The sequence below is a fragment of the Argentina silus genome, assembly GCF_951799395.1.
Source record: "Argentina silus genome assembly, chromosome: 11".
Classification (NCBI taxonomy): domain Eukaryota; kingdom Metazoa; phylum Chordata; class Actinopteri; order Argentiniformes; family Argentinidae; genus Argentina; species Argentina silus.
Window position 1 is genome coordinate 12,801,727 of NC_139665.1, and position 20,127 is coordinate 12,821,853.

General features: G+C 46.5%; 1 protein-coding gene across 6 annotated transcripts; it reads left to right on the plus strand.

The window, feature by feature from the left end:
• Window positions 1-4,933: 4,933 nt before the first annotated feature.
• LOC310812317 (uncharacterized protein) lies at window positions 4,934-19,824 on the plus strand. 6 transcript variants are annotated; one of them, XM_083680823.1, is made up of 17 exons: window positions 4,934-5,362; window positions 8,361-8,392; window positions 12,159-12,191; window positions 12,735-12,827; window positions 12,932-12,997; window positions 13,590-13,643; window positions 14,119-14,165; window positions 14,335-14,387; window positions 14,513-14,739; window positions 15,187-15,437; window positions 17,154-17,279; window positions 17,522-17,657; window positions 18,027-18,080; window positions 18,192-18,263; window positions 18,978-19,265; window positions 19,615-19,662; window positions 19,723-19,824. In XM_083680823.1, exons 1-16 carry the CDS (start codon window positions 5,313-5,315, stop codon window positions 19,641-19,643), a joined length of 1,611 nt encoding a protein of 536 aa, XP_083536949.1. In that variant the 5' UTR covers window positions 4,934-5,312; the 3' UTR covers window positions 19,644-19,662; window positions 19,723-19,824. The 6 variants fall into 6 exon arrangements, with proteins under 6 accessions (XP_083536949.1, XP_083536948.1, XP_083536951.1 ...); XM_083680822.1 differs by having other exon boundaries at window positions 4,935-5,362; window positions 19,615-19,824; XM_083680825.1 differs by having other exon boundaries at window positions 4,935-5,362; window positions 14,122-14,165; window positions 19,615-19,824.
• Window positions 19,825-20,127: the final 303 nt, after the last annotated feature.

The window sequence follows — 20,127 nt, forward strand, 5'->3', positions numbered from 1 at the left end:
ATGTACTGTATAGTCTGCTGCTAAAGTCAGCTCCATAAACACAAAGTGAGTTGACATATGAAAGCATAACTTGTTGATGACAGAGGGACTAACTCTGGCGTCTTACTTAAAGAGACACCGCAAGCAAACCCTAACCCTAACCCTAACCCTAACCCTAACTGCCTTCGCGTGTGAAATACTCCAATGTTAAAACGTGAGACTGGCTGTGTATTGGTTTTAGGTACATTGCGGTGGGGTGTGTATTGAGCTTCCTCTGTGTTTAGTTGTGTCTTCCTGAGTGTGTATGTGTGTGTGTGTGTGTGTGTGTGTGTGTGTGTGTGTGTGTTCAGTTGTATGTTTTTGTGGATGCTAATGCAATCGCCATCGATTGCCTCAGACGGAGAATATGGTATCTTTCTGATCAATAAGAGGAAGCTAATGAAGGACCTTGTGGTGAAGGAGAGACATGTTGTGTTTTATGTCTGTCTACATGTTCAATGAATAACGACCAGAAGAATCAAGAAAGTTATCATCATCATCATCATCATCATCATCATCACCACCAGCATCATCATCATCATCACCAGCATCATCATCATCATCACCAGCATCATCATCATCATCACCAGCATCATCGTCATCATCACCACCAGCATCACCATCATCATCATCACCAGCATCATCATCATCATCATCATCATCACCATCATCACCACCACCAGCATCATCATCATCACCAGCATCATCATCATCATCATCACCACCACCAGCATCATCATCATCACCACCACCACCATCATCATCATCACCAGCATCATCATCATCACCATCACCATCATCACCACCACCAGCATCATCATCATCATCACCAGCATCATCATCATCACCACCACCAGCATCATCATCATTATCATCATCATCATCATCATCATCATCACCACTATAGAAGGCTGGACTCTCCCTAGCCGGTGTCTTCTTCACCGTCCCCTGTAGAGGGGGCTGTATCTGGGGAGTGCAGCAGCAGGACAGTCTCTGGTTAGAGTGGGTCTTCTCTGTGGTAACTCACCCTGCTGGTGGAATGGCCTATTCAACATGAAATTCAGTTGAGAGAATATGGCTTTCCTCGTCTCCAGAGTAAGAGGACACCTCGTTATGAGTGTGTGTGTGTGTGTGTATGATGTGTGTGTGTGTGTGTGTGTGCGTGCGCGTGTGCGTTTATGGTGTGTGTGTGTGTGTGTGCGTGTGCATGCGTGCGTGAGTGTATGGCGTATGCGTGTGTGCGTGCGTCTGTGTGTGCGTGTATGGCGTGTGTGTGTGTCTGATGTGTGTGTGTGCGTGTCTGATGTGTGTGTGTGATGGATAATGGCTTGGCGTCCCTCTCCCCAGCACAGCGAGGGTCATATTAACCCTCCAGGGTGGGTGACATCACCCTTTCCAAACAGGTCTGTCCTTCCTTCCCTAAAAAAGCCCTGTCATGCTGCCAGACGACACCCAACCCAAGGAGGACTTCTTCCTAACGCTCCTGTCTCAACCCAGCTACTCTGAGGAGGAGTACACTGAACTAGGTCTTCTTTTGTATTCCCCCAGAAATGGTTGAAGGGGCAATCTGGGATTCAAACAACAGCAATGCGGTTTACCCATTTACCCATGTTTGGGTAAACAGCTGATGGATGGGGCTGGAGGAAATGTAACCCCTCTCAAATTACTCTGTGGCTCAGTGGGTAGAGCATGGCACTAACAACGCTTAGGTTGTGTTTTTAAATATATTTTTTAGGGCATTTCTGCTTTATTGGGGTAGAGACAGTAGAGATTGACAGGAAGGATGGGTGAGAGAGAGGAGGGATGACATGCAGGATATGTCGATGGCCGGAATCAAACCAGGGACCTTGCAATGATATGGTATGCGCCTTAGTGTGCTACGCCACTGAGCGCCCTAGGTTGTGGGTTTGATTCCCGCTGGGACCATATATACTGAACTGTATGCACTCACTGCAATGTAAGTCGCTCTGGATAAAAGCGTCAGCTAAATGGCATATATTAATTCATATGTGAAGCTTTGGATGCAAGAGCTGACCATCCATGAGTTAAATATGTTCAGCGTAAACCAGGTTTTGAATCAATTGTTTTTCTTATCATTTACATTGTTTCCAAACGAGTAAAACGAGTTTAGATTTTTGGGTTCTTGGGAGTAAGACAGTTGAACTAAGCTCATGAGTTATCTATATAGAATTAATTAGATTAAGTCCCCAAAATGGAGGTACCAATCCCAGATTGCCCCTTTAACGTTCGGATTTCGGGGAGGTCCTTGTCCACACTGCTAGACTCCCATTGAGAGAACCCATACAGTAAGAGAGCATATCTCTAGTTCCCTAAACGTTGGCTGGTCTCTGACATTGAGGGTATTGATCCAGGCTGAGCTCCAGGGGGTGGGTTATCTCTGCTCTCCCTGCAGGATCTCTAACACTCAGATCAGTTCTCCGGCGGCCTCCCCTCTCTGCGGGGCCGACGGGCCAAGCAAGATAATCTGTGGTATCGTCTCGCCCGCTCTCTCTCTCTCTCTCTCTGTCTACTCTTTCTGTTAACTCTCTCCTTCTCTCTCTCTCTCACACACACACACACACACACACACACACACACATATGCGGGTGCACACACATGCACATGTATGCACAAAACACACACACACACACACACACACACACACACACACACACTTCCTTTACGCACCTATCATAAAGCAAACTATCAGTGAGCTATCCTGTAGTCCTATAGAGGGAGAGGAGAAAAGGAGGAGATCCAGTCATCCTCTCTTGATGAGTAGAGGATCGATATGAAAGCCCTTGATCCTGAACTCATCCCTCACTCCCAGGACACCACAGAGAGAGAGAGAGAGAGAGAGAGAGAGAAAGAGAGAGAGAGAGAGAGAGAGAGAGAGAGAGAGAAAGGGGGGGGGGGTGGCTCAGCTAGTTTTATTCTTTCACAGAGCTTTGCTGCAAAGCACTATCACATTCATGACCTCTGACCTCTGTCTAAGGTGTATTGTAATGTTTTTATGAGGTACTTTCCTTATCTTCCCCTTGCTGAACCACACCCACACCTACTCTGACCTGGCAACTCCATCACAAGTCAGAAGCAACTCCTGCGACTAATTCAAGATGGCGAAACGTTTACATACAGATGTGCTCAAGATATGGCTTATTCGCATGAACTTACTCTTATACAATATCATCAGTAGGATAGTTTTGTGGACTCTTTTCTATTGTAGATTGCGACATCTGGTGGTTGGTTAGACGTACTGCAGATTCTGGCTCTCGAATGTTCCTGCTCTAAGAACATTTTAGAGGAGGACTTGACAGGACCTTGTATGGATGTAACAGGTACGGCTTGAACCTGGGTCTCCCACACAAGGCGAGCTGAAGGGTATACCATTACACCAAGAGGCCATCCTCCTGGCCCAAGAGCAACACTTGTTTCAGACAGAGCTACCTGTTGGGTGGTGTGTGGGTCATTAAACACAGGTGCATCTCCTAATGTGCATCTTTACTAGCCATCTGCCATCACGGTGCACGTATTCTTCTACTACTACTTTCTTCTATCCGGTATAGGTATGTGGAATCACTGGTGTACTAGCGCCACCTAATGGGTGCTTATGTATTGGCATTTCAATGTACTACAATGCATTACAATGAACACGACACTAACCATAAGGAGAGTGTGCTGCCAAACCACCTCCGATACTCATTCATCACAATTTTGACCGCCTCCCCCATGTAACTGCGAGGGATCCAACCCAGGTCTCCTGCACACCAAGCCCAAATGAGAGCGCTGACTGATCAACGCCTTTCAATACCTGTTGCATGATTGGAACTAAATCTGTCCAACTTGTTGCTTGGCTGCTTGAAATTTACGAGAGTCGCAAGATCGAGACGCAGTCTTTTCGACCAAGGCACTGTGGGGAGCCCGACAGTTATTTCTCAAAGACTCACTGTGTGAAGCACTTTTCAGGACCAATCATGAATGAAGCATAGTGTTAGTTCAGTTTTGGGCACTCTAAGTCAACGTCTCAGTTAGACGTCCGTTAGATGACAGGACAGCTGGTTCACACGTACGCAAAAACATTCATCAGGTGTTTAGGGGACTGAAGCTTAAATGTAGACAGATGATGTTTCCTCCATACCAACAGTTGTTTGTGGGATCCATTTTCAGCCAAGGTTCGGCGTAGCACTCGCTAATTGCCCCAAAGTTGGACATTTTCGATTGGCCCACGGGCCACATTCTCAATGTTTTGTTTCGCGGGGACATCGCTCCACCCCCATGGGTGTCAATCATGGTGATTGTTTCAGTTCTTTCTCGATTGCCTTGATATGGATGTTCCTGTGGACGTCCGAGGCTGGCAATGCCCCAGCAAAGAAACGTGCACGTACGCGCCTCCTTACCCCCGAAGCGAGCTAAGGTTCTGGTGCCTGCGCCTAGAGATGACCCGGTCCGAACCACCCTCAGAGACATCCAACGCTCCCTTGGATATCCGCCGCACTCACAAACATAGGTTCTGTTGTGTTGGGGTCATGTTGTGTTTAAGTCATGTTGTATACTTGTATTTGTTATTTTTTTGGTTTGTTATTTGTAAAAATGTGTTATTATTTGTAAAAATGTCACAAAATAATTTTCCCTTTCACATTGTGGGGTATTTTGTGTAGATCAGTGACAAATACAATCAATGAAATCTACTTTAAAGTCAGATTGTAACACAACAAAATGTGGAAAAGAGTCCAAGGGGTTGACTTCTTCCTGAAGTCACAGTGAAAGTGGTCAGCCGACAAAAAGCGGCAAAACGAAGTGCGTAAATCATTGGCCAATGCTGCTAAAGGCGGGATAATATGACCCCGCCCACTGGAGCAGTTCCTGCGCACCAAAAGAAAACAGATCTGGAGGAAACAATATGAACACATTTATAAGATCAGTATTTTACGCTCGAACTACAACTGCATCATAAACAAGGGAACATGATTTATTTTGAGAATTCTGCATGCTTTTGGAGAAAGGATTTTTTCTTCACATGATCTATGCTTTGCCTTGGGATAGAACCACTGATCTATATAGATCATTAGACAGAACATGTGTGTGCAAACTAAAAGATAACAGCACCAAACTGAACAAAGGGATGCGCAGAGCGTTACATTCGGGTTTGCGCCGTCATTTAGAGCGCGTTTCATTTTTTGTTGTTTCATCGGCGACGATTAGTGACTTCCCTTTTAAAGAGGCAGGTACGCCGGGACGTCACAGCGGTAAAACGAAGACGTCGCAAACCTTTACAGCAATAATACAACACCAGGATGGTGGCGAGGATGGCGAGCTGTGGGACCGCTTGTCATCTGGAAGAGGGGTAAGCGTCATCACCGGAGAACAAACGCTAAACAGCCTAATAATGCCCATGCCGTTGTCCTAGGTTTAGGTTAGAGAGCATGACAAAGGATGCGACAGATCTGCCTGGATATTCACGTGATGGTCCTAAATGTGCGATTTCTTTTGTTGTTACGCGCAGCTCAAAGGAAACAACCCGAATGCTGCAGGCCTGTAATTTCCTTTAATTGAATCCAGAGGCGTGAAGTGAAAGGATGACGGGACGCAGGATTGGGTTGTTTGTGGCCAACTGAAATATGTTGATTCATTGATAGTGCCAAAACACACCCATGAGGAAAAAAATAACACTTGCAACTTTGACACTCACAGGACCGTGGCGTATCGCTCGGCCTTCTAGAATGTTACCAGGCTTATTACGATGTAACTACAATCATTATTTAATGTCAAATGCAACAATGTGACGCTCATGTTTAACTTGATAACAAGACGGCCACGTGTATGCTGTATCTTCCCACCAGAATCAAGCAACACCAAGTCATGTTTGTGTACATGGGAAGTCATGTTTGTGTACATTTCTTCACGACATAAACAACAATCAATGAATACAGACTAGTTCGAGTAGAATCTAACGACGAGTTGTGTTGGTGTTCTCCTGGTGAGGGCACAACAGGTTTTAAATGTTTGCAAATAAGGACAGTGTCCGTCATGGCGCCCTGTAAGACACCTGCCGTGGAAAAATGACATTGTTCTCATGAAGTAGAGGGAGATCCCACAGACCCTCACAGCATCCTTCAAGTGCTCTGTGAACCTAAGTCATTCTTATCGTAATTTTGTCCAAGAGTAGCCGGTCTGAGCGTGTGAAATTACATTTTAGACTCTTTATTGTTACTCATGCAGCACCAAATGTGTAACGACAAGAACGACTTCATCCTACTACTAAAGTGGTCCTACTTTCAATGAAACTCCAAAGTTACACATAGTTTACGATCTCAAGGAGCGGTTACTTCAGTTGGTGAAAGGCTACCGCAGTTGTGGTAGATGGAGATGTTTTATGACAACAACATGTTTCGACTATGGAAAACTCATTTTAGATGTACAGATCTTATTCCACGTCCTTCATTCATAATAGATAGGCTAGCTAGCTAGCATGCTGTTTTGGTGAGTCACCACCAACCCCCCCGTGAGGAGTGAAAGGTGAGAGATGTGAAACTGGTGCTGTTTCTGTCCCTGGAGAGCACTACTGTCGGATCATTGCCTGGATGTGTTTCGCGTACGATGGAGGCTGGAAAAGTCCCTCTGTGAAGCAGACACCTGGGGCCACACCCTTCTGCCCACAGAGAGAAACGAGAAGAGCTTTGAGATTCCATGGTGGAAGAATCTCTCCTCACTGAGGATGCTGGTGATCCAGGGTCTAATGATTTAATGAATTGGTTTATTTGTCAGGGACAAAGTCCTGTGGTCCCTGGGTACATTACAAACATAACAATAGCCTACTGTAGGATACAATGTTCAGTAAATCCAATATTTATCACACATAAAGCCATAAAGTTTAGCACCTTATTGACACTTTAGTGTGTCATTAATGCTGTTATGAACTAGGTTTGATATGAACTGTGAAACCCTTACCCGTAGCCCTATGTACAGGCTAGTCCATACAGTATATAGATGAGAACTTGTAACTGACAATTGCTTATCTAGTTTCACAGGCTCTGTTGGTCTGCATGTTGATGTAGGGTTGCAGGAAACATGCAAATGCTGTGGCTTTATCTCTCCCACAGACAGACAGGCAAGCAGACAGGCAGGCAGGCAGGCAGGCAGGCAGGCAGACAGACAGACAGGCAGGCAGAAAGGCAGGGAGACAGGCAGGGAGACAGGCAGACAGACAAACAGAGACAGACAGGCAGGCAGGCAGACAGACAAACAGAGACAGACAGACAGGCAGACAGACAAGCAGGCAGGCAGACAGACAAGCAGGCAGGCAGAAAGGCAGGGAGACAGGCAGGGAGACAGACAGCAAGGCAGACAGACAGACAGACAGACAGGCAGGCAGACAAACAGAGACAGACAGACAAACAGAGACAGACAGACAGACAGACAAACAGAGACAGACAAGCAGACAGACAGACAGACAGAGGCACAGACAGAAAGATAAATAGATGCGTTAGGGAAATGACTGAAAGACTTGTATAGACAGGGATGGAGAGAACAGAGGAGTGGGCAGAGCATGTTGACACTACAGAGAGGACAGCCATGGAAACCAGCAGCAGCTTTGGTTTTGATATGGAAACCGGTTGGCTGTGTTGCATGTAACATAAAAACAATATTTCCTGCTCAGCTGCCTTGAGAACAATGTGAGAAAACCCATTGGTTTATCAGGCGTAGTCTGATGAGGTTAAAAGAGGCCGCAATGTTTTATGGCAGTGTTCAACTTTTGACCTCCCCTAAACTGACCTGTGACCTGCGTCTGAGACGTGTTGACTCCTGTCAGAATGGATCAGATTGGCATCAACGAGTGACTGCTGTTGTCTGAGAGGAGAATACCTGTGAATGAAGTATCATTACTGTAATAATAATAATAATAATAATAATCATAATACTCTGACATCAACAGTGATGTTCATTGTTGTAGATATAGATGTACAGTGATTGTACAGTCTGGCGCTAATGCTCAACATGCAGGACAAGACTGACTGGTGTCGGCAGTTATTACAGTGGGCTTCCTGTTTTTGTGCAAGTGTGTGCGTGTGTGTGGTCTGTCTCTGCCTGTGTGTGTACGGTAGAGAGAGGAAGTGCTGCTCACCCCTGCGCCCCCACCCGCACCCCGCTGCAGCTGGACAGTTCAACCTCTTTTCAACACCCCCCACCCCCCACCACCACCTCCACCACCCCACCCTCCAAATAAACTGTTCCATACACCATTCTGTCATTGCTGAGATTATAAATCTACTGTTGTGATTCTAGCCAGGACCAGGTTCACTCTAACCCTGCTCTCTCTCATCCCTGTATCTCTTCCGTTACAGAGATGGAGACATCCCTGCAGCTGAACAGAAAGGTAAGCAGCGACTCCTCTCTCTTTCTTTCTCTCTCTCTCTCCCTCTCTCTCTCTCTCTCTCGTGCTCTCTGTCGCTCTTTCTTTTTCTTTCTCACTCTCTTTCACACTTTCTTTCTTTCGCTCCCTCTCTCTTTTTTCTTTCTCTCTTTCTTTCTCTCTCTGCAACTCTGGCCTCATGTCTGTTAGCTGAGGGTGACATTGAGTTCTCCACTAGATGGCGCTGTATCCCTTCTTTACCTTTCTACTCAACAGCACAGCTCTCTGTTGAGTGTTCCACATCCCAGAAGATAAGGATTCTGATAGGAAGAGGCTCATCCCAGGTGAAGATTAGGATTCTGATAGGAAGAGGCTCATCACAGATGTGGACTTAGAAACCATAGAAGTGGAATTGATTTAAAAATGCATTTTCTAATGACCTGTTAGAAGCAGCATTTAAGCAAATGAAACTCACCTCTGCCCAACTGTTTTCTTAATGTTACTTTGCTGCCTTGTAAAGGCTATGTTTAGGTTGCATTTAATGTATTGTTCATGCCCTTGCTCACATGCTAAATAGATTTTACATTGAGGTTTGACTTGTCTGTTAGTTCAGACCAGCAGATGGCAGACAACACCAGTAAATGATCTAGGTGTGTGTGTGTGTGTGTGTGTGTGTGTGTGTGTGTGTGTGTGTGTGTGTCAGACTAGGGGGAGTAGTTATGTGGAAGGAGAGAAGGGAGAGAAGCGTAGGGGTGAGAGAGGGAGGGAGATAGGAGACAGATGCTTGGGGAGAGAGAGATGAGGAAGAGAGGGAGGGGGGGAGAGAGGGGGAGCAAGAGAGAGAGGGGGAGTGGAGCAGTCAGAGGTCTTGTCTCTCAGTCTCAGAGATAAAGCTCTCAGGACAGGCTACATCCATTAGCCTAGGCACTCAGCCAAACAGCCTGGCCCACAGACACTCACTCCAGCTGGGCAGGGGTGGCCAAGAGCCCCCCCTTGCCTCTGCAGTTGCCCCTGGTTCCATCCACATGGACAGTAATGGACCTCACCACATTATTCCACTTCCACTTTAGGAACAGGGCAGACCGGGGTTCAAATGGTAGTATTTGAAATTTCAAAGACTTAAGCTGTGCTCAATTGAGTTTGCCTGGGACAATGGAACCAATGGGATAGTCGCAAAAGTAGAATCTCCCCACCCATCTGGCAGACATAATCAAACGCTCAAAGTTTTGGTACTTTTTCAACGTCAAAGTATTGCTACTTTTCTTTTTGGGGGGTGGCAGGTAGCCGTGAGGTTAGAGAGGCCGGCCAGCCATCGGTAGATCGCTGGTTCGATCCCCACCCACCCGCATGGGAGGGTGCCAATTGTGAGCTGGTGACTGGAGGGTGGCTGGCCTCATCGCTGAGGTGCCGACACTCCCGTTGTGCCCTTGAGCAAAGGCACTTAACCCCAAATCCCTCCAGGGCTGCCTGACGTGGTGCTGACCCCAGAGCAAGTGTCTTATTTCGTGGGCGGGTTTGCAGTGTATGTGTTGGCTGTCTCGGGTGTGCAAAAAAAAAAAAATTTTTTTGATTTCCCCTTTGATCCCTATCAAATAAAGATGACTCTGAACCCAGGTCTGGTAGAGGTACATGGGAGAGGTTTGAATAAGCAAGTACTCATCACTCACCTGTGGAATTGTTTGTAAATCGTAAAAGAGCATCCGCATAAATTACTAGTATGTGCTGTCAACATAAGCAGCAGCAGAGCCACTGAAAGGAGGGACGTACCCTCAATAAGTACTGCGTAATGTAGGGGGCTGTGCATTCTATGTGTGAGACGTGGGGAAGTTTCAGAGGATGTGTGAAGAAGTGTGTGTGTGTGTACAGAGATGAGGTAATCATGGTTCATTGAACCACAAAATGTACTTATCTTTTACTCGATTGGTTTCAGTTGACACAAAGTGTTGAAAAATCCTGAGTCATGGAACAAATATATAATATAGATATTTTCTGTCACTGACCAGTTATACAGTGCCTTCGGAAAGTATTCAGACCCCTTCACTTTTTCCACATTTTGTTGTGTTATAGACTTAATTTAAAATTGATTAAATTAAAAGAATTTGCCATCAATCCACACACAATACCCCAGAATGACAAAGCGAAAACACGTTTTTGGAAATTTCGGTAAATTTATTAAAATTGAAATACAGAAATACCTCATGTACATAAGTATTCAGACCCTTTGCACTCTTAAATTGAGTCCATCTTAATGCAAGGATAATAGCTGTAATTTTGGAATTAATATCTTTTTATAGGGTCTCTGATTTGCATAGGAATCGATTACACACCGTGTAGATCAGGTTGTCAGGATTGCTACCCTGAGGCCTGGGGAGACTTAAAAAATCTGCAAAGTTGAATGGTGGAGAGGAAAAAGCACAGTCGATGGGACAACATTGTCATTATGGGATATTGTGTGTGGATTGATGGCAAAACATTTTTTTTTAATCGATTTTAAATTATGTCTATAACACAACAAAATGTGGAAAAAGTGAAGGGGTCTGAATACTTTCCGAAAGCACTGTATGTTTAGGGTAGAGATGAGTGGGTGTTGCTATGTATGTTTAGGGTAGAGATGAGTGGGTGTTGCTATGTATGTTTAGGGTAGAGATGAGTGGGTGTTGCTATGTATGTTTAGGGTAGAGATGAGTGGGTGTTGCTATGTATGTTTAGGGTAGAGATGAGTGGGTGTTGCTATGTATGTTTAGGGTAGAGATGAGTGGGTGTTGCTATGTATGTTTAGGGTAGAGATGAGTGGGTGTTTCTATGTATGTTTAGGGTAGAGATGAGTGGGTGTTGCTATGTATGTTTAGGGTAGAGATGAGTGGGTGTTTCTATGTATGTTTAGGGTAGAGATGAGTGGGTGTTTCTATATACGAGTGGGTTATTTTGGTTGCCAGACGTATCCTCTTTTTAGGTGCTCTTCTTAGGAAGTGTTCAGGAGTTGAATGATGATGTTGATTGGACAGTGAAACAGGCATGTACCGTACTTGTATTTGACAGGAGAAAGGAGGCGTTACTGTTCAGTACTGTGGATCAGTGGAGGCTGGTGGAGGTAGAAGTGTTTCATACCATTCCGTTCCATGCATTACAATGAGCTCGTCCTCCGATTTCTACCTCCGCCAGTCACCCCTGGTGTATATATTAGTTTCCTCTAGATACTCACATCCCCTTTTAGGTCCTGGCTTAAGGGAGAGCTCAGAGGATGAAGTGTTGTTGACGGAGACACAGTCCTCTTGGGTCTATTTAGCACAATGACGCATTCACTGTCTTGCAGGCAAAAATAGGCTTTCTGAGAGCCCCAGTGCCTTGTGGGTAAAGTTAAGGCTGAAATGGAGGCAGGGATTTCAAGCGTACTGCACGCCGCCCTCCCGCTAAACGACATGCATCGAAAAAAACGTATTCAGCTGACTCCCACGTTTTCATTTCGTGCAATGCGTGCAAATCAGGTTGTAATCGAGAGATAAGATTCTGGGTGCCGAGATTAAGAGAGGACTGCCCAATCCCATAGAGACCCCCGTAGCCCCTTAACCTAATAGAGTCTCGTCTAGAGAAGCTTCTTCCCTTTGCTCAACTACTACAGAGCTGAACCAAGCTGAGCTGTACTGGGCTGGCCTGGATACACATCCACCATAGTTGCTGAAACAGCACTGGAAAGGATCGCGCGAAAAGAAAATCTCAGAGCCAGCACAGTACGGTTTGGGTCGGCCCTGTGGTGTGTGAAGCCCCTTCTAACTGCGTTCTGTCGTTGCAGGTCTTGTGACTGAAAGTGACAACAGTGGCTCAGGTAAGCACAGCTTTACTACATGTTGATCTACAGTACCAGTCAAAAGTTTGGACACACCTTCTCATTCAATGGTTTTTCTTTCTTTCTTTATTTTATTATTTTCTACATTGTAGATTAATATGAAGGAACACATATGGAATTATGTAGTAAACAAAAAAGTGTTAAACAAACCAGAATATGTTTTATATTTTAGATTCTTCAAAGTAGCCGCCTTTTGCTTTAATGACAGCTTTGCACACTCTTGGCAAGTTTGTGTCCAAACTTTTGACTAGTACTGTACATATCTACCTGATAGAGAGAGATGTTTAGAGTGTCATTACACTTGAATGCGAGCAACTTCTGCCTAAATGCCATTCTTTCCTAAAATGACACAGACGGAAACTCTTTACTTTCATTGGTGGGAACGTGTAGAGACCCTATCCTCTCTCAAGGAGTCTTTGAACTACCAATCCATTTCTCTCACTCCTAATGAAGAACTTAGTTGGATTTCACTCACTTAAAAGTTTTCACTGCCCTCATCTGGTATGGATTCTTTTCCACCAGAAAACACAGGCACGTCTGCTGAGGACAGTTCAGAAGAAGAGGAGGAGGAGGAGGAAGAGGAGGAGGAGGGGGAGGAGGAGGAAGATGATTCTGGTGAGGGGCTGGTAGAGATCAAATCCATCCTTCACAGAGTGAATCTCCAGGCTTTATCTGATCCTCTAGTCTAACCAAACCCTGCTGGCTTTGTCTTTCTACAGAAGGCTCTGCAGAGAGAGGTGGAGAGAGAGGTGGAGAGAGAGGTGCAGAGAGAGGTGGAGAGAGAGGTAAGAATGAACAAACATGGTCAGGTTTGATCTGCGTCTCCAAAATCGATTCAGAATGGAGATGGAACAAAGCCAGACCAGCGACCTGGGTGATGTCATTAGGTAGATTGTCATTAGGTGATGTCATTAGGTAGATAGTCTATCTTTCTGGCAACTCTTATGTTATAGTAAGTGGGTAAAAACATAGTAACCATGAATAATTACTAGTAATTACCATGAATAATTACTAGTTATTACCATGAATAATTACTAATAATTACCATGAATAATTACTAGTTATTACCATGAATAATTACTAGTTATTACCATGAATAATTACTAATAATTACCATGAATAATTACTAAAGTAATAAAGTAACAAATACGTAAAAAATAACTCGTCAATATTCCGCAAGACGGTCCCCTATTTCTATATTATTGTATTGTTGTACTTTGCTTTGTGATAAGATGGTAATAACAGTGAAATGTAGGATATGTAGTTTTATTTTGTAGTTTTTTTTAAATGTTACATGTCATTACCATAGAACTACCCTCTTATCATGACGTTTCCTTGGTGTCTTTAAACCGCTGATCCCCTCTTCTTCTGTTCCAGCAGAATCTGGGGAGCCGGACACTGGGGGTCCCACACATGGGGGTCCCACACATGGTGAGTGAGAACCAACCATCCACTAAAGTGCAAGAGCAATAATGTGAGTAAGAACCATGTCTTGGTAAAGGTCACCGACCGAAATGTTGACACATTATAGAAGCAGAAGTAAAGTGTGTGTGTGTGTGTGTGTGGGAGTATTTCTGTGAAGTTGGTTGTTCTGCAGGGCCTGTATTCTCCCAGCCCCACCCATAGGTGCTGTGCATGTTTTACTGTGCTATTTATACACACCAGTACACTCTCTCACAGACCTTGACTCAGGTAGGCATTGACCCAGATGGTAAACAGAGGGGGAACACAACTATTTTTGAGTCAAAGTCACCACGGCCCCAACCACAACACACACACACACACACACATACACGCACGCACGCACGCACACACGCACGCACACACTCACACACTGAGTTCATTTCATTGTATAACCTGTTTCTCCTTCCTTCCCTCCATGTTTTAACCTTCCCTCTCCTGACAGAAGGGCACTTCAAGCCATGCTGCGAAAAATGCAAAGCCATTCAACAGGTGAGTTAACAAAAACTGAGTTAACAAAAACTAACCCTGCTAGATCCTCTGGTATAGAACCAACTGGTAATGTCTGACATACATGTGTCATGGTCATACAGTAGCATTTTGAAATGTTGCTCAATATATCGGGCGTTCAGTTTAAGACCTTGTCTCTCTTCTCTCACAGAGCCACGGCCATGAACTTGTTACTCCCAGGAAGATCTCGAAAGGACGGCTACAGTGAGTTACCTCCTCACCCTGTTGTGTGTGGAAATCCACCCAGCAGGATCGGAGTCATATGCAGCTGGTGGTTATCTGTTATCTGCACACACGTGTGTGCGTGTGTGTGTGTGCGTGTGTATCAGGGTACAGCTGGATGGCGACGGGACGTATGAGTGCTCCGTCACGGGCTTGGTGTTCGAGGTGTCCCAGAGGGTGCTGGTCCGCTACTCCGTCCTGTCCTGGTCCAAGTTCGGAATGTTCCTCCGTGACTCGTGGCGGTTCGCCGGGCCCATCTTCAACGTGGACTGCGTCGACAGCCCCTCCTCCGTCCTCAAGTCCATCCAGTTCCCCCACTCGCTGTGCCTGGCTGGTGAGGACGCCACAGGGCATGACTCATGATGTCGGTGGGGTGGGGGTGGGGAGGGGGGTGGGGTGGGGTTAGGGTTAGGGTTAAGGGGGGAGGGGGGGGGGGGGGGTGTTAGGGTTAGGTTTAGGGGGGGGGGGCTGTTGTCAATAATAGAAAAGACCATCTAAAAATGTGTTAAAAAAACGAGCCAAGTCATACACATGTTCCATCTACCAGTAGGTCGTCTCTCTTGACACGTTTTCATTGTGTGTGGGGGGGGGGGGGTGATGACTGTTGGATAGATGATTCACTTACTTAAACAAATGTATTTGTTGTAAGTTGCTTAGTCTGCTAAATGCTATAAATGTTAATGTAAATGTAAATGCACCCGTGTAAAAAAAAAAAAAGAAAAAAAGAAAAAAGAAAGACCTGTGGAAAAGTCCTGACTACCCCCCCTCATCCCCCCCGCAGACCCGGACAGGGAGATGACCTTCAGCGTGCTCCACATCAAGGACAGCGGTCCGGTGATCGAGCCCACGGTGGACCACTCCGGGAGCCATGTGAAGTGGCGGGTGTCGTCCCTGTCCCCCGTGGGGCCCATCGTCCAGAGCCAGCTGCCCGTGGAGCGCCACGGGGTGGTCCTGGTCTACAAGGAGCTGGCTCAGACCGCCTCCAGTTCCTTCCGCATCTACCTGGCCACCAACAACTCCTCTGATATCAAAGTGAGACGTGTGTGTGTGTGTGTGTGTGTGTGTGCGTGTGTGTGATTGTGATTGTGTGTGTGTGTGATTGTGTGTGTGCGTGCGTGTGTGTGTGTGTGTGTGATTGTGTGTGTGTGTGATTGTGTGTGATTGTGATTGTGTGTGTGATTGTGATTGTGTGTGTGTGTGTGTGCGTGTGTGCGTGCGTGTGTGTGTGTCAGTCAAAGTCAAAGTCAAAGTGGCTTTATTGTCAATTCTTCACATGTCAAGACATACAAAGGAATCGAGAGGACGTTTCTCACTCTCCCACGGTGAGACAGATAAAGTGCCCAGGCACAACAGATAACACATACTAAAAGTAAAACATTCAATAAAAATAATTTAAACAGTGCAAAAAGAGCAGTCAGTAAAGACAGTAAATAGCAGCCAAATACTGTGTATTCTGTATAAAAAAATAATAGTGCAATAGTGCATTGTAGCAATAGAATAGTGGATTGTCCAGAGTCCGTAGTGTTTTGGGGGGGGGGGGGGGGGGGCTGAAGGTTTCAGCTTCCTGACAGCTTGGAGGATGTGGCTGGGGGAAGTGAGGGGAGAGAATTTAGCTTCCTGACAGCTTGGGGTATGAAGCTTTTCGTGAGTCTGGTGGTGTGGGCACGGAGGCTCCTCACGGTGTCACCCATTACTGTAACAATGCAGCATGAGTCTGAGAGATGGTAACACCCACAGCCCTGACTTCCTGGCACTCTGAAGACTCTCTGGCTGAGTGGAAGTCTGTGGTGCTTGGTGTGTGAGTGTGTGTGTGTTTTTGTGTGTGTTTGTTTTTGTGTGTGTGTGTGTGTTTTGTGTGTGTGTGTGAGACTGTGTGTTTGGTGTGTGTGAGTGTGTGTGAGTGTGTGTGTGTGAGTGTGTGTGTGTGTGTGTGTGTGTGTGTGTGTGTGTGTGTGTGTGTGTGTGTGTGTGTGTGTGTGTGTGTGTGTGTGTGTGTGTCACCCATTAATGTAACAATGCAGCATGAGTCTGAGAGATGGTAATGCCCACAGCCCTGACTTCCTGGCACTGTGTGTGTGTGTGTGTGTGTGTGTGTGTGTGTCTGTGTGTCTGTGTCTGTGTGTGTGTGTGTGTGTGTGTGTGACTGTGTGTGTGACTGTGTGTGTGTGTGACTGTGTGTGTGTGTGACTGTGTGTGTGTGTGTGTGTGTGTCTGTCTGTCTGTGTGTGTGTGTGTATCTGTGTGTGTGTGTGTGTGTGATATTTTATTATGTTTTATGCTTAGTGATTACATGTCGTGTCTGTGGTGGAGGGAAAAGCCAGACTCAGAACTGCCCCAAAAATCCACCAAACTGACCTGGGAAAAGAGCTTCTCTGCCCCCCCCCCCCCCCCCATAGCTTCACCAGATTGATCAGGGAAAAGACTGTTGCATTCCCTGTCAGCCCTCCACCAACCAAACCAATTCAGCTCTCACTTTTCTTTTTCTTTTTCTTTCATCCCCCCTTCCTCCTTCTCTCCACCTATCCTCGCTCCCTCCCCCTCTCTCTACCCTCACTCTCTCCCTCTCCCCTCTCCCCTCCCCACCCTCCACGCCCCCAATCTCTCTCCCTCTCCCCCTCTCTCCCTCTCGACCCTCCCCTCTCTCCACCACCCCTCCCTCTCTCCCTCCCCCCCTCTCTCTATACCCTCGTCTCTCCACCCCCCCTCCCCCCTCCCCCCCCCCCCCCTCCCCTGCTCCGTGTGTTACAGGACATAGTGAAGGAGGTGCGGATCTCTAGGAGGCGTTACCTGAAGATAGAGAAACCTCCCACCTGTCAGCTGGACGAGAGGAGGTACCGCCTCGTCAGCGAACCAGAGGGAGAGATCAACCCTGAGGTGTGTGTGTGTGTGTGTGTGTGTGTGTGTGTGTTTGTGTGTGTGTGTGTGTGTGTGTGAGTGTGAGTGTGTGAGAGAGATGCTCTTTAACTTCTCAAGCGTTGTCTCCTCTGACACACACTCACCAGATACTCCACCTGTGTGTGTGTGTGTGTGTGTGTGTGTGTGTGTGTGTGTGTGTGTGTGTGTGTGCCTGTGCGTGTGTGTGTGTGCGTGTGCGTGTCCTCTGCCCTGCCCTACAGGACTTGCAGTTCACGCTGGCTGTGACTAAGTTGAAGGGGTACTTCGAGGCGTTCTTTGATCAGCCTCCTCCTTTCAAACTGTCTCTCATAGAGATTGAGACAGAGCAGACTGTGTGGTCAGCCACCATCAGGGAGGGTAAGCACATGTGCGTGTGTGTTTGTTTGTGAGCGTGTGTCTGTGTGTGTGTGAGCATGTGTGTGTATGAACATGTGTGTGCGTGTGTGAGCGTGTGTGTGTTTGTTTGTGAGCGTGTGTGTGTGCATGTGTGAGCGTGTGTGTGTTTGTTTGTAAGCGTGTGTGAATGTGTGTGTGTTTGTTTGTGAGTGTGTGTGTGTGCGTGCGTGTGTGAACGTGTGTGTGTTTGTTTGTGAGCCTGTGTGTGTGCGTGTGTAAGCGTGTGTGTGTGTGAACGTGTGTGAGTGTGCGTGCACACACGTGTACGTGTATGATGTGTATGGTTGAGTGTGTTGGTCCTCTGATGCGTATCTCTTGCCTTCATGTCAGGTGACTGTGTAGACAGAGAAGTTGAGCCAAGGAAACCAAGGAGACAAACAGACGGTAAGATTGTTACCTGTTTGTTTGTTTTCTGTCAGCTTCTGTTTACTATCGACCCCCTGCGAAGTTACTGAGATCACTTTGAGTGACAGCGTCTTCCTCCAACCCCCGCAGGCAGAAAGAGGAGCACCAGCACGTCCGAGGAAGAGGCGACCAATAAGAGACCTCGATGGACTGATGAGTCAGGTGATCTACAGTACCAGTCAAAAGTTTGGACACACCTTCTCATTCAATGGTTTTTCTTTATTTTTATTATTTTCTACATTGTAGATTAATATTGAAGACATCAAAACTATGAAGGAACACATATGGAATTATATAGTAAACAAAAAAGTCTTAAACAAACCAGAATATGTTTTATATTTTAGATTCTTCAAAGTAGCCACCTTTTGCTTTGATGACAGCTTTGCACACTCTTGGCAAGGTGTGTCCAAACTTTTGACTGGTACTGTATTTTCTGTTGAGACCGTAGATCTCACAGGCTTGGGGCCGGAATCCCAAACTCAATGTTCGTTGCCATGTTCTGACCTCAATGCTTTTTATGTGAAAGCCAAAAGTTAGACCACTCAGAACTCAAGTTTAATCAATCGATCAAGTTGCAACAAGGTGCAATGTCACAACAAAATCACAATAAACAATATAAACAATAAATACAATACAAACAGTGTGATCTAACACCAAATCATAGACGCCCAGGAGTAAGCCAAGGAAAAAACACCCGAGAGGGGAGAAAAATATCGGGCACGGTGGCAATGAAAAATCCCTCTGAGGAAAAACTCCCTCCCTCAGAGGAAAAACTCCCTCAGTCATCATGGTGTATTCTTGCCGGGTCCCACCTCGCTTTAACGGGGCCGTTCAGAGCCTTCCTCGCCTGACGGTTTGTGGGATCTCTCTCTCCAGACGGGGTGCGGATGGGGGGGCTGACCCCGGAGCTCACAGACAAGCAGCTGCTCCAGGTGGCCAAGAGGCTGGGGAAGGTGTGGAAGCAGGTGGCCATCATCCTGGACCTGAGCTCCAGAGAGCTGGAGGACATCCAGGCCAACGAGAAGGAGGTGACCATGCAGAAGTTCAAGATGCTGGGCCTGTGGAAGAGCCGTCGGCCCCCGGGCCAGGCCACCGCCCTGGAGCTGTTCAACAACCTGCAGGAGCTGGAGGACATCCCCAACGAGGTCAATCAGACCCTGCAAGGTTAGAGGCGGGCATGCATGCAAGCACACACATATACACACACACACACACACACACACACACACACACACACACACACACACACACACGTACAGTATGCACACACACACACACGCACACACACACATCACACGTGCACATGCACACACACACACACACACACACACACACACACACACACACACACACACACACGTACAGTATACACACACACACACACACACACACACACACACACACACACACACACACACACACACACACACACACAGCAGGTGCCTGATCTATAGCAGTGTTTCTCTAACTAACGTTAATCTTCTCTGTTTCTCCCTCTCTGTCCTCTCCTCAGATATGATGAAAAACCAAGGGAACAAATAAGGTCACGATGCCTGGCCCTGTCGTCATGGAAATGGGTGTGGGAGATAGACATTTGACCTCTGACCCTGAAGAGAGAGAGAGAGACGTCTTCCTGTACTGTGCTTTCTGGTTCAGTCGCTAACCCTAACCCCCCCAACCCCCGACCCCCACCAACCGAACACTATCACCCTGCTCCCAGCCCAAGACAACTGATCATTATTATGATTTCTGTCCTCTGTCTCTGCAACATTTCTGGATGATGCTCTCAGGGGACTTTGCCCCTCCCCGCATCTCACACGTGGTCCTCTCCTTTAATCTCAATTGGAGACATTCATAAGGTGTCTAGTTACCTGCAATGGTGCAGGTGTCATCAAACTGCACACAGAGGTGCCCTGGTCCCTGAAAGTAAAGAGGTAGCTTGTTAGTTAATCATGTGTAGCTTGTTACAGACACGGTGCTGCAGTGAATGTGTAAACTGCAAAAAAAGAGTTTTCTAAATATTTGT